The sequence below is a fragment of the Coffea arabica genome, chromosome 1c (assembly GCF_036785885.1).
Source record: "Coffea arabica cultivar ET-39 chromosome 1c, Coffea Arabica ET-39 HiFi, whole genome shotgun sequence".
Taxonomy (NCBI): Eukaryota; Viridiplantae; Streptophyta; class Magnoliopsida; order Gentianales; family Rubiaceae; genus Coffea; species Coffea arabica.
The window spans coordinates 54,308,084-54,322,602 of NC_092310.1; the positions used below are offsets into that span (position 1 = coordinate 54,308,084).

At 36.6% G+C, this 14,519-nt stretch overlaps 2 protein-coding genes across 2 annotated transcripts; one reads left to right on the top strand and one right to left on the bottom strand.

The window, feature by feature from the left end:
* The first annotated feature begins 2,783 nt into the window (after window positions 1–2,783).
* LOC113729272 (uncharacterized) lies at window positions 2,784–4,366 on the top strand. The gene has a single exon (XM_072078241.1). It carries the CDS (start codon window positions 2,904–2,906, stop codon window positions 4,113–4,115), a length of 1,212 nt encoding a protein of 403 aa, XP_071934342.1. The 5' UTR covers window positions 2,784–2,903; the 3' UTR covers window positions 4,116–4,366.
* A 3,889-nt stretch (window positions 4,367–8,255) lies between these two features.
* On the bottom strand, window positions 8,256–13,542 carry LOC113729282 (abscisic acid 8'-hydroxylase 2-like). The gene is made up of 8 exons (XM_027253599.2): window positions 13,199–13,542; window positions 12,749–13,067; window positions 12,477–12,629; window positions 11,588–11,842; window positions 11,293–11,382; window positions 10,996–11,181; window positions 10,286–10,404; window positions 8,256–8,655 (listed from the first exon to the last, which is right to left on the bottom strand). Exons 1-8 carry the CDS (start codon window positions 13,429–13,431, stop codon window positions 8,553–8,555), a joined length of 1,458 nt encoding a protein of 485 aa, XP_027109400.2. The 5' UTR covers window positions 13,432–13,542; the 3' UTR covers window positions 8,256–8,552.
* Window positions 13,543–14,519: the final 977 nt, after the last annotated feature.

Genomic DNA, 14,519 nt, shown 5'->3' on the forward strand with positions numbered 1-14,519 from the left:
GGCTGATTTGGGCGCAAACTCGAAACTTGGGAAGCAAGACGAAAATCTTTGGTAGCTTCTGTTATGTCGTGGGTTTGGCTTAGCCGAAGGAACAAGACGAAATTTTGATTTTTGGAGGCTTTGACCTTATGAGGTAGAATGAGGGAAATTTTGCAATTGCGGTAAATATGAAATATCATTATACATATATATATATATATATATATATATATATATGTAGCCATATGAAAGTAATTATTTTAATCAGAGTTGTTTCTCATCCCTACGTGGCATGTCTAATTGAAAAAAATTAACGGGTTATGAATAATTTAAGTTTTACCCATATTGAATCCTATTTAGATTATATTATATGTTTCAAAATTATCTTTAAATTTAAAATAATTTTAAAAAACAACTAATCATATCTTAATGATTTTGCTTTCTATCAAATTATTACATATAGAACTATATTAAAATCTTTTTCAAATCACAATTATAGAAATCTCACATATTCCAAATTACTTTCTTAATTACAATTATTAAAATCTTACATACCCAAATTACTTCCTTTCACTACCATACCGTTGATTATTATTCAAAACGTTCATAATTTCTTCTCTTAATTTTTGAATTAACTTGGTGGAAAAAATCAGAATTAACTATTACATTGATGGATTTACCAATATTGTTGGGAACAAAATATTTATTAATGAAGAAAAATGAATTGCTGGATTTTTTCTATTTAATTAAATATGAATATATAGTTATAGATTTATGGTTATTATAAAAATTTAAGTTGTCAAAAATAACATTTGTAAAAAAAAAGAATATCTACCAAATTATTGATATATGGTACATTATTTGAAGTATACTAGTGAAAGTATATAAACAAAATTTTAAAATTAGTAAATAATTGAACATTTAGAATAGATTAATTTTTTAAAGTTAGTGGATGAATATGTAGGATATTTGTTAATTTTTGTATTTAAATTATTTATATTTGTATAAATTCACAATAAATAAAAAGAAACCGTGCTAAGCCATGGGCAAATTTCTAGTATGGGTTTATTGGAGAGGTTTTGTAGGTCCATTCTTTGGTCAGTGTAATGCATGTTTACTCATCCTTCAATTTAAAGAACAATAATTTAAGGATAAATTACACTAACAATCCCCTGTAATTTTTATAAGAGCAAGGAAGAATATCAGGGACCTTCCTCTGGTTTGTTAGATAGTAATATAAAAAAACTTCCTCTGCTCTAATTAAGGGACGAAAGTTAATTACTTTGGTAATAAATTAACTTTAATGTCCTCAAAGTGCACTTACAGTGACACAAATAAATATTTTAAAGAACGAAAAGAGGGCATGACTAGTTTTTTTTTTTTTTTCCGAAAATTGATGACCTTTGATCGCATGTGTAGCCATAAAAGTTGGCCATCCAGCACCTTTTAAAAAAAATTTGAGATTAAGTGCCTGTGTTTTCAAAAGTAAATTCTCAATATTTTTTCTACATTGACTTGGAAACTGAGTTAATGTCTTAATTCTCTATTATTTAACATTCACATACAATGAGTTAAAATTTCACAGGATTAAGATATTTGATGAATGCGAGGTTAAAAATATCTTGCTTTGTTTTAATCCTTTTTATTGTAAGAATAGATACATGTGTTGTTTATTTTGATGGGTGAGAATAAAAAAATCTACAATAAAATCACAAAACAAGGAAGTCTTCCAATTTCATGAATTAGACTCTATTTCTTTTTACTTTTTCTTCCTTTCAGAAGACAACTTAAAACTATTTGTTTTAACAACTTTCTTTAATTTAATATGAAGAACATAACCACAGCCTTTAAGGTTTTGAGAGGTGGGAGGTCAATAGTTTAAATTTTACCTCCCACCATTTGCCATTACACGTGGATTGTCACTTTAAGTGACTTAAATCTATACAAGTGCGTAATGCATCCGTCTAATTTGATGGTAATTCAGTTCCTGTCAATTCTCTAATAGATCTAGTTGAGCCTTCCCCCTTTAAAATATGTTAGAGTAGAAACAGAAGTAAGATAGATAAGTGATAATTGACAAAAAAAAAAAAAAAACATGAGCAACAAAGGTAAGCGGTAAAATTATAATTTCAAAACAAGCTAGATGGTAATCACTGACAAGGGAGGTCTTTATAATTTTTAAATCAAGAAAGAAATTTCCCATTTCTCCTAAAAACTATAGGAGAAGTTGGCGTAATTTACCCATAATTTTGGAGGGAAATAGCACAGTTCGCAAGAAGTAAATTGCGTTGAAACTAAATATGAATGAGTCACTATTGTGTCTCATTGGAATCCCCAGTGTTCCAAATAATGAAGAAAATAATTCGAAAAAGAGTACAAGAGCACAAGACCTTTATTGTGAAATGTATCGCTTTCTCAGTAAAAGTCTAGTCTGCAACATTATTATTAGAAAAATATGCCATTTTGATCGCAAATAAAATGTACTACTTTTCTGGAAAAAATATATATCCCTTTACAATGTACTACTTTTACATGCAATTATCAAAGAATGAAACGTACAACTCTTTATAATCTTAAAATGTCAAATTCATTATCTAAAAAGCAAATGTTGGATAGGATTTTTCTTTTCCCTCTCTAAACTTTTAAAACAATTGAATGTGTTTAGATAGGATATGATTTAAAATATTATTTGAAATAACTATCGTAATATTTTTTTGTAATATTATATATGTTGGATAAAAAAATTAAAAATATAAAAAGTCTATCGTGTATATATATATATATATATATACATGTATGATCCAAGTGCAAGAACCCAGCGGACGCTGGGCCTCTCAGTGGCTGCGGAAAACTCGTTCCGTGATGGTCTCCTAATTTGATTGCCTCGGCCAACAACTTTTAACCCTGCGATTACACTTTAGACAATGGAAAACACGTCTTCTTTGATCTGCACCAAGGTAACGCCTTTTAGCTTGACGCTTGCCAACAAGAAGTTCATTTCTTCTCTCAGACCTTCCAACAAACATATTGATTGCAAATTGGCTTTGAAGAACTCTGGTGCCCAGAAAAGTTTCAAAACCCAATGGAATATCCCTCTAAACACTTCCTCTAGCTGCAGCACCGTTTTCAATCTCTCCCCCAACGGTGTTACCAGTCGATTCGTTATTCAATGCTCTTCATATTCTGATGTAAAAACAAGCCCAGGCTCTCCGAACCCAGTCATCATAGCCCTCAAAAACGTTTCTTTCGAGTCACTAAAATCGACCCTTTTAAATTTAACCCCATTTGAGGTATGCAAATGGTCTTTGGCTTTCTCCATTGCAGTTGCAGCCTCAAGGTGGACTATCAATGTGCTATTCAGCCCTTTCTTCTGGATGTATTTTAGCTGGACTTGGTTGTTTTGGCCTTGGATGGTAGCTATTAGTCTTGCAATTTACGGTCTTTACTGCTTTAACAGGCATTTACACGGCAATGCCAATGCTTTTCAGCAGCTTTCAATTGTTACTGCAGCATTTACTTGGCTCACTTTAGTACCCCCAGCACATTTCAATGGTTTTCTCGAAGGATGGCCTATTGTGTTTTTCTTTGTTTACCACTACTTCTTTTTCTTCAATGTGAGCGTCCGAAAGCGGTTGTATGGTGATTATTATCCCAGAGAGCATGATCCCGCGTGGGATATTACCCTGCCCAGGTGGCAAAAACTCTTGTTCTGTGTTGGAGTGATGGTTGGCCATTGGTTTGCAGCATTTGAGGGGCCAGAATTACATCTTGTTCCTGGTGGCTGGAGTAATTTGGGCATTTGGATTTTGATAATGTTGACATTGTTTATGCAGTACCACTCCACGTTGTATTTGGCAAAGTATTCAGAGAAGGTAGTTGTGCCGACTTCTGTTGTGCTGTTTGGGCCATATCGGTTTGTCCGCCATCCAATTTATGCGTCCACGATGCTTTTGTTCGTCACTTACTTTGCCGCAATGCGAGCACCCTTGAGCGCATTGTTTATAGTTGCAGTCTGCATATTCTATTACGGGCAAAAGGCAAAACTAGAGGAACTCATGATGGTGAAAACCTTTGGACAGATGTACACTGGATACGCGAATAAAGTTAGGTACAAATTTATCCCCTTTGTCTACTAGTTTATGTTGTAATATTAATTTCTTGGAAGAAAAGTGATAATACTATGAGTTCATGGATTCTTGATCTTTTTTCTAATCTTTGTGAGTCCAAGTATCATTTGAAAAGCTTATTAGCCTGTAAAATGAGTTGGTTTCTAGCTGGTTGAAGGTATTAATAAGCTTTTATGCAATCATGTATGTCAATCTTATGTTGGATGTTTGTTTGGCAGACTTACTCATAGAAATGCAAGTCCTGTAGAAACTTGGGCTGATGACCTTATGGTTGAGTTTATTGTTATGTATTTTTTAGTCTGTTCAAACCTTAAGTCCTTCCTCAAGTTTCACGTGCAAAAATTTCCTGAGCAATTTTCTCTGTCACACTAATAGGTATGGCCTGAATAAGGAAAGAAGGTTCAATGTGCTTCCTTTTGCTCACCTCGTCAAACTTAGTATCTATAGAATAGACATTATAAAGGACCATAAGGTTGAAACTTCATATTTGACCTTGAAACTATTGCTTTTTGTACAAAGCCACCATTTTTATTTTGATAGTTGTAACTCTAATGTTTAATGGAGTGAAAGTCATGAGCAATACAGCAATTACTCAGGGAATGAGGATTTCATTCTCATGTTATTCCTAGCATTGCATCTTGACGAGTAGTGTTTCCGTTTAGTTGGTACTTCTTTTCCTCAGTGAGCCTGTGGGTTTTGTCTTCTGTGAAAAGGTCATATCCACTTGGACCTGGCTGTACGATTTGATGTAAAGGTTTGAGGATCGTTAACTAGTGTATATTTTAATACTCATAGGAAAGAGCAGCTTGTGTTAATTATCATGCCAAGATGTATTTACCACGTTCGTTGTCTTGAATCTTCTCATGCTTTTGTACTTCTCAATTTCACATGCTGCATGATTGGTCAACTATTCATCTTATGATGGTCCAGTATACTCTGTTAAGAGATTGCCCATGGTTTATCAGGTCAAGAATGGACATTCAGAAAAATCTTGCATGTCTGGTTTGATCTTTTATTGCTTTGGTAGTGTTTGTATGATTATGAGTGTTCAACCATCATAAGCACAAAAAGGTTTCCAAACATATTTATTCTTGAAACACCTTCATCTCATCTATGTTGATTTGACTGTTCAAACTTCAAAGAGATGTGTTTTGTGAGTATACACCGATTAAAATGTGTTATTCTTTATATGATGTCAGTCTCCTTTTGGACAATATTCTAGTTGTCTTATTGCTCCCCAAAAGCTAATATCCTGATGTTTTATTTCATTTTTCTGTTCAAAATATGGCTGATTTCCTACCCGGTTAGATTGGCATGGGAAAAACGAATTAGAATTGTATTACACTGCACTGTCATCATTTGTTTTGATCCAGAGCTAGAACTGCTTCTTTTTTTAACAGTGCTTTTCATAGGCGAGGGTGCTGCATGCGGATAGCTTGGCCTAGTACCAATTTCATGTCAATTTTTTTCATAGAAACCTATATGAATAGCTCAAAGTATATCATTTTTAGCTGCAAAAAGTTGTGCCTGCAATGAATGCCTAACTAGCTTGACATGCTGTTTTTGTAACTTGGGTTTGTGGTGTTTACTTTTAATTTAGTGTGATCCAGACATGTTCACTTTGTCTTCTGAAAGGGAACAAATTTTATGTTAGGGTCTTGGTTGATGCATGAGATGCTCTAATATCCATTTCCATCTATTAGATTACAAGTAAATTGTAAAACTTATGCGAATGGTAAATAGGATCATAAACATTTAGAAGTGTGAAATGTTCATTGTACCTCTTCATCCAACATATAACCTGTCTCATTGTCACCCTGTAAAACCAGCTGTAAGGATAGCCTGAACTGATTTTAGAGATCAACATTCACCATTTGAGTACGCTTAGAGCTTTCCTATTCTTCTTCTTAGTAAAGATGCTTGGGGGGGGGGTGTTGTTTTTGGCATCAGGTAGAGGAAAATAATCTTACCTTCTGTAGGTGATTTAATTATTTTTTCATACTAATATTTTCTCTTGATTGAAACCTGGACAAATAGCTTTTGGCTGTTGCACATGTTCCAAATATTTATGTAATTGTTTCTGGGAAGTGCAAAATCAACAATATTTAATGGTCATTTTCTTGCAGAGCAGCCTCTTTGTTATATATTTCCTCCTTTCAATCCTCTTGTTTTCCCAAATTATCAAATGGCTATAGGTATGTGAAGAACACGTGTATTTGCTAATGTGACTTTTGGTAGGTATGAGAAGTGCTAACATATATCTCTAAGGAAGACTTTGGAGATGAAGCTTGAAAGTAATTCGTGCATTTCTCTTTCCTTCTCTAGCTCCCCTTACCTCCACTACGTTTGTGGCAAGGGTAGGTAGGGCAGTTTGGACTGCCAATCTTTTCGTAAGGCTCTGTGTTACTTAAATGTTTGGTCCAGCCAGATTAATCATTATGTCCCCGACAAATCATGACTTGCTTGTGGAGGTTGTGGTTTACCTGAAAAACAGGGCATAATTGTCTCAGTGAAAGAGGACTGTAAGACATCATGATGCACACTTATCGTCACCTAATTTGAGTGTCAGAGTCAATCTTTTGATTAGCATTCTTGAATGTTTAGTAATTCGCCTCTCACACTTCACATTTATTTCTTACTTCGGGTGAGGTTATATTCTTTTTGAATCCATAGAAATAGCTATAGAAGCATCTCTGGTGTTGAAACTGGCTGGTAAAGCAACACACCAATTGGATTTCTTGCATTCCATTGTTGGTCCATTGTTGATGTGACATTTCTTTTCATTTATTATTAGGTTAATTCTGTTGGCGTTAGCATAGAAGAGATAGAGTTGCCGAATCAGCATTTGTTTCCCATTGGAAATTCATTGTTCTTTTGCAAACCCAAAGAGTGTCAACCTCGTTGCACTCAAAAAGCAAACTTAAAAGAGTATGCTAGATCATTAGAACATAAACTCGTGTCTTGATTTAAATTGTTGGTTTGACATTAGACTTTGCTTTCCTCAAGGCCAATCCACATTGATTAGTCTGTCGAATTTATGAACTTATTCGGAGCACGTAAATTGTAGGGTCCATGGCTAAAATCTAAAAACTTCATTTGACAGGATTTGGATAAGGCTTTACTGTGAAATTGTCAATATGAAAGCTCCATGAAAAAGATTCCCTGAAAATTTCAATTTGAAATCTGTTATGTGCCCTAATAGGACAGGTTTCCTTTATCACCAAAGAAATATATGAACTGATGCGTTTCTTGTCATCCGTGGACTGCATCCCAACGAGTGGACTGAATGCAAACAGTGGGGAAAAGGACCGTGTCTTTACTAGGCTTGATATTTGGCTGTCTATATGTTGCTTGTCTTGCTCTGATTGTGCATGTTAGAGGAAAGAAATCTGGAGATCAGTGCAGTTTGAAGTCCATAAGAGTGAGCTGACTCGGGTGAGAGAAATGGTTAGCATTAGAGAGAAGCAGTAGTGATTATCCTTTTTGACGAGGCATTTTAGTGCTTGTGGCCGGAGAGCTTTCCATAATATATATATTAGTCAACAACTATCTTGTTTAGGTTGCGTCAGTAAGTCGAGGAATCACATCATTCCATCTGGTACTCAAATACCCCTCGAGATTTCTGCGAATGATGGTTCCCCCCATTGGATATTTGTAGCTTTGAGCATCAGGAACTTAGTGGACGTGGTTGCTCAGTCACGCGTTCAAAATGATGCCTTTGGTCTCCATCACCAGCTGGTTTTCGCATAAACACATGCCACCAGCCAGTTTTTAACTCCATTAGAGACCAGAGTCTGTGAACCACCATACCCCAACGTGGCACCCTAACGGGCACAGCCCACACTTCTGAGCCTGTTTGTATGTTTATCTCAAGACCGGACAACAGGAGCATTGAACTCGTAAAATTTTACAGGGGAGAAGTATATCAATTGAATTTTTAGAGGCCATTGACGAAACAGAAGGAATCTGACAAAGGCGACAGCTTGACGCCACACACATTCAATGATCATCAGCAACATGACGCTCCACAAACTTCATTCTCCAGCACAGAAGGCAGGCGGGAAAGGACAATTACCCGGCTTGATTTTTTGATTAGCATTCACGTCCTTATTATTATTCACTCTATGTTGCGTTCATATGCGCGCATGCTTCCCCCAAGCCAAATTAAATTACAGCTTCCGACAAACTACAACTGCATTCGACCGTACAATTAACGGCTAAGTAGCTAACCCCACCGTTCCCCCCACATCTGTCGATGCGGACACCCAAGTGCAGTCGGGGCGAATGGCAGAGCATCTTTTGCACGCACAAATCTTACAGGAAAAAAAACCCAAAAAGGAACTCGATGGGAATCACACTTTCGTCCCCACTTGTTCTTTGGGTTTTGGCCTTGCTGTCAAACTAGTTACAGATTTTTGTAGTATCGAATAATTGCCGAGTGGATTGTCATGTCACCTTCCTTCGATGAACCCTTACCGGCAAACCTCGTTTTGGTACAGGAAATGGGCCGTATTGTATCCCTTCCTCCTCTTCACCAACTACCTTCCATCTGAACATCAAAAAAATATATATATAAATAGCAGGTTTATATACATGCTTAAATGGACTCGAGGGAATTGTAATAGTAAAGAATTTACACGAAATTCCATGATAACGCGTGCGCCTATAAAATTACTACCATTTTTAAATTTTTTGATATATGTTAGATAAAAAAAAATGATTGAAAAATATGTTTACGAAAAACGCGTTAATTTTCAAACAAGGCATTAGTGATTTTCAAATGAATAAAGATGTGCACGAGAAAGTTGTGGTTCTGCTACAGTACAGGCACAGTAGGGTGTCTGATGATCAAGCTGCAGTGATCATGTCGAACGAGTATGCACCATGGATGTTCTTACAACTGTTACTCTTGACGTTAGGTCAAGATGGGCGGAACGGCAGAGTAAATGATGAGCATGTGTAGAACGATAATGGTAGAAAGATTTAGTAGCAGAGAGAAAGAGAATGCAGCCAAAGTTTGGCAATCAAGGACGCAGAACCACAGTAGATATGACAGCGAGCTAGATTTCTGCCAGAGATCGAGAAAATAAAGTGCCTATGGACCATAGCGTGAAAGGCAATTTCAAATTGGTAACGTCATAAACTAGTCAAAAAATATGCGCCATAGGAATTCTACCCCAAAAAAAAAAAGGGGGGGGGGGGGGGGCGCAATTAGCATGTCTTGCATTGCCTATCCCGAAGAGAAAGAGTTGAATTAGCTACAATAATAAAAAAATGGTTCCATGTGCAAATATTTCTGTTCATCTTTATTCTACTAGTGAATCCACAACAATCCCATCCCAAAAACAAGTGGGACAAATTCTTGTAACCAACAAAAATGTGCTAAACATATCATCTTGCATGGTTGTAGGTAGGTGGACTACCAAAATAAAGTTCCTCATTTATCTTCCAATCGGTCATGCCACGTACGGTATGGTGCTAAAACAACAAGGGGCCACCTAATCAATTTTTCTGCGACAAGCTAAGATGTTTGTTTGCAAATCTTTTTCTTTTTTTTGTGGCGAAGGTATTCGATGATGAATCAATGAGGATAATCTGGTGCTCCTGGTTATTTTTTACTCTCACACCGAGTACCTCAGATTCACAGCCTCACAAGTCTGAGTCCGAGTCTCAGTCAAAAGAATGAATGAATGAATCTACGTGGATGTGAATACATGAGACGATGCATGCATGCCATCTGGAGCGAGAGTTGCATTTCTTGATCTCAGATGCAGCAGATAACCGGAGGCTGACGATTTTGGGAAAAATCACAGAGAATTTCATAATATTCCAACAAATCTTTATGGCCTCTTGGTCTCGGGGACAAAAATCAAAATGGTGGTATTGGTATGGTACCAAAAGGATTTTGTCTCCATTGAGGATTTTGAAGGACCACTTCCAATGCTGAAGGAGCATTAGGTCGACAGGTCCAGCCTAAACCTACCCACACTCTACAAGTTCTAACTTATGCAGTGCAAACATACACGTGCACATGCAATTGCACGATTCCGTGTAGTACTATGTGTGTAGATATAGAATGTGTGTGTGTTTTGTGTGTGTGTGTGTGTGAGAGAGAGAGAGAGAGAGCAAGAGGAGGAGAGGGAGGCACAAGAAAAGAAAAGAAAAGAAAGATCAAAGACCTGTAAGTGGTAGTGAGGTGGTGGAGGAGGATAAGCATTTCAAGCTTAGCTAGCTCACTTCCTGGACACGAATGCACCCCGTTACCAAATGGCATGTAAGTGTTGGGTCTTGGAGGAACCTGCAATTAAACACCCTCAATTTTATCAATTATCTCTTTACTTGCACCTTTGTGCCCTTTTTTTTTTTTTTTTTTTTTCTTTTGGGGTGTTTTCTTCAAATTTTAAATCCAAGAGGTTGTTATCTTTCTACGTAAACAGTGCAGAGAGATGCACATTTCATTGAAAAAGATTACGAGGCTGTAAAAGCATGCATTGCTACCATACAAAAACGAGGTCACGTGATTTGATACTTGAAAGATTTTTGATCCAATTGTCAAAGTTAGAAGATGATCCACATAAAAAAAAAAAAAACTTGAAAAGGACAGTGCCAGGATAATCCGAAGATTGACAACCTTATATTTCTTACAATTAATGGGAAGAATAGGACAGATGAGAGCAAATGAGCTGCATTCTCATTCTCATTCTCATTCTGCATCTGGAGCTTGTGCAGCAGAGTCAGATGGGAATTAGTTTTTAGGGAAACGGACAACACACGCATATTCATATGTACTTGCAATATAATTAGTTGTCGATAAACGTATTCTACCGATCGACCAGGAAAATAATTAGCAGTTGAGGGTTTAATTTTGTGGGGAATATAATGCACCTACCTCAAATCTGGAAGGATCAAACTTTTCAGGTTGAGGGTAGAAATCCGGAGAGTGATGAATGGTTCTGAATAGCGGAAGAACCTTCCATCCTTTTGGGATGAGATAACCTTGAAATTCCACGTCCTGGACTGCTTCTCTGAATGTAAATGACAGAATGCTTGCACTTCTTAGTGTTTCTTGGATAACCTGAAATGCATCTCTTCTCTTCTTAGTAACGATCCGTTTTCAATTATTTCCCTGTGGGATATATATGAATCACTCTACGAAACAAATAGTCAATTGGTTTGTGAAATGTACCCTACTAGTCAGGGGCATGCGCCTAGTATCCTCCCACATTAGCCCTCGTTTGCTTGCAGTTCGAATTCGTCTAATTTCTTCTTGTTCCCGCTGTCAAATAAATAAATTTAGAATTTATGTATATACCCGTATTTGGAAACTTTGATCAATTTTCTTTTTCTTTTTTTTTTTTTTGGAACGAAAAAGAAACTTGATGATGATATATCACGCAGTGCAAGGTCAAAATTGAAGATGATCAAAAAATATAGAATAATAATGCAAAAAGAGCCAAATTTTTCTACAAGTACGTAGTCACCGTGACAGCTTGGAGAAGATGAGGATGATCATGCAAGTACTTCAGCACCCACGTAAGGACACTGGCAGTGGTATCGTGAGCAGCGAATATGACTCCTATGATATTGTCAGCAATTTGAGAATCGGTGAGTCGATTAAATTTGTGGTCTTTGGCTCTCAGCAACGTCTCCAACAATCCTCCGCCATGCTTTCCGCTCTCTGATCTCCTCCTCCTCCAGATTAATGTTTTCAGTGTCTCAGTCAAGACCTTTCTTGCCTGTGCCATTCATCAACAATTAATTAATATTTTGTGAATTAATATTAATATATTATTGCACTACTCCTCGCTTCTTCTCCTTCTCCTTCTTCTTCTTCTTCTTATAAAAAAAAAAAAAAAAACTTCACGGTTTTAATAATTATATGTGCCTTATTCCTGTACTGCCGCGTGTACTTGTAGACAAGAACCTAGCGATATTCGTAATTAAAATGTAGCAAAATTTCTGACATTGACCCATCAATGCAAATGTTATATATTCAATACTCGTTGAAAAGAAAAAACAAATTAAAAAGCCTATATTACATCGATCTATAATTAAGCATATCCTAGCTCGCTCTTACTTTCAACCCTATATTCAATACTTGACACTTGCCTGCATACATGGTACATCTTTCTAAACAAACTAATGAAGGAAGAAATTAAAGAAAGGTTCAATCAGGTTACAAGGAATTTGTGATCACAGATATATCTTTCTACATGTCTCATTTTACGTTGAGTTTCATGTGAAGACAGGATGGAATGCTTCACACGTAACGTAAGTAGTAAGTTGTACGTTGTACGCGTAAGTCCGGTTAACACGTTTAATGCAAATTTCTTATTACTTGGATTCCAGATACACTAAATGCTACTATACCTTCATTGATTGGTGAAAAGGCGTCCCCGGAAAATCCAGAGGCATTGAATTGTAGCCTTTCTCCAGCATTTGGTACAACCGTTTAATTCCTTTGACTTCCACCTCCCTGCTCATGTCCCCAAATGCCGCATATACCGCCACGTCGAAAGCATACTAGAAACCCAAAATCATAACCAAATTTTTTTTTTTTTAGAAGGAAAAAAAAAAAAAAAATAGATACCACTTACTACTTGTGGTGGTTCGGTTCAGAACTGTTAGCTAGTTAATACTACCTTCTTCATCTCTTGCAAAGTGTTGACGGTTGTATTTTCCCAGCTTGGAAGGAGCTTGAGAACAATTCCCTCGACTTCCGGGACAGATTCTCTGATAACAGAAGGTAAAAATGAAGCCTGAACCAACTTCTTGAGCATGGAATGGTAGGGTCCTTGATGAAAGAATAGAGCTTCTGGTCCTATCATTTTTTCCTTGCTAGGCGGATACGTGGGCTTAAAAAGATGAGCCTGAGTCACAAGAACCACCTTTGCCGCTTCCGGGCTCGAGATCATCACACATGGGCAGCCTAGTATGTGAGTCTTGAAGATATCTCCGTACCTTAAAAAAACAAAAACGTAAGTAATATTCTGTCAGGAAATAAAACTTAAGGGAAAAAACAAAAAAAGTACAGATTTTGCAAGAATACATGATTGATTAACGTTGTTTAAGCTAATGCAACAATCATTTACAGTTTTTGTCGGCTGGAGAAAAAGGAGTTGGGATTTTGAGTGTAGAGCTTGAGGGTCTCTCCAATATAAGGCCAACCCATTGAGCCGGGGGGGAGACGTTTGGCGAGCTTGGAAGGCCGCCATTGCCGGAATATGAGTACTAGCAGAAGTAACGAACAGATTACGACATTGAACGGAAGAGATAGGACGGAGGAGGGGGAAGTATCGAAGGTCCGCGAGAAGAAGAGATGCATAGTAAGAGGTGGCAGAGAGCCAGAGGCTAAGGTGGACGCTCGAGGACAGGTCGGTAAGCTACTAAGCTGTATTGTTGTTTCCTCTCTGGTGGTGGATAGGGTGAACCTGTGTGATGGCTAAGAGATATATATAGGCACGGGGTGGAGCCTAGGAGAGCAGGATTCAGGACAGACGTCAACAACTCGCGTTAACTCGAACAGCACTACTGGTATTAGATTTGTCTTCTTTCCACCCTGGCAACTAAGGCCCATTAACCAGACTGAAGTTTGGAATGATGCAAGTATTAAGTTATTGAATTGATTAAATTATATTTATTTGATAACTAGTTGAATTAGCAGCGGAGGGTCTTTACTTCTTAGCAGCAGGGCTACTGTGGGGGTGTTCTATCCCACATCGGTTAGGGGAGGGTTGGGGTTTGGGTAGTTAATCTCTTTGGATGCCTTCAAAAGTTGCCGGCTTTTAAAGGTTGTTTGGGGATTTAGTTTATCTGCAAAAAATCTGAGTTTCTCAGAATTGAAAAAGATAACTAGTTGAATTATAGTAGTGTTAAATAGAATATCACATGAATTCTTCTTATTTATTTGATAACTAAATAAATTATAGTGTTGAATTTAAATATCACATAAATGTTATGTTTTTATTCATTAAAAATTTGCCTTTATTTGCGCATTTAGAGAGAAAGGAAGGTATGCATGCGCATGTTTGAGAGAGACGGAAAATAACGAAATAATTTAGAGGTGGTGTACAAGTGTGCATATATGTATGGGAGAGTGTATTTTTGCATAAGTATGTGTGAACAAAATGAGAACAAATATCTTTACAATAATAAAGTCTCTGTAGGTGTTAACTTTGTTTGTTTTTCAAATTTACCTTTATCTTTATTATCCATTAAATCTTATCTCTATTATCCATTAATTATTATCTCTATTATCAACTAACAAACAAATCCTATTAAACCAAAAATTGCCTCCCTTCAACTTTCATATTCTCCCTTGCTAATGGTTTTTTTTTTTTTTACTTCCACTTGTACATATTTCTCTATAATACACTTTTTATTACATATTACATAAAATAGTTATATTTACTT

Coding starts and splice junctions, on each gene's coding strand:
- LOC113729282 (XM_027253599.2), bottom strand. CDS start 13,431: ATGCATCTCTTCTTCTCGCGGACCTTCGATACTTCCCCCTCCTCCGTC. Junction 12,630..12,748: donor CTTTGCAAGAGATGAAGAAG/GTAGTATTAACT, acceptor TTGGGTTTCTAG/TATGCTTTCGACGTGGCGGT. Junction 8,656..10,285: donor CACCTCACTACCACTTACAG/GTCTTTGATCTT, acceptor TTTGATGTTCAG/ATGGAAGGTAGTTGGTGAAG.
- LOC113729272 (XM_072078241.1), top strand. CDS start 2,904: ATGGAAAACACGTCTTCTTTGATCTGCACCAAGGTAACGCCTTTTAGC.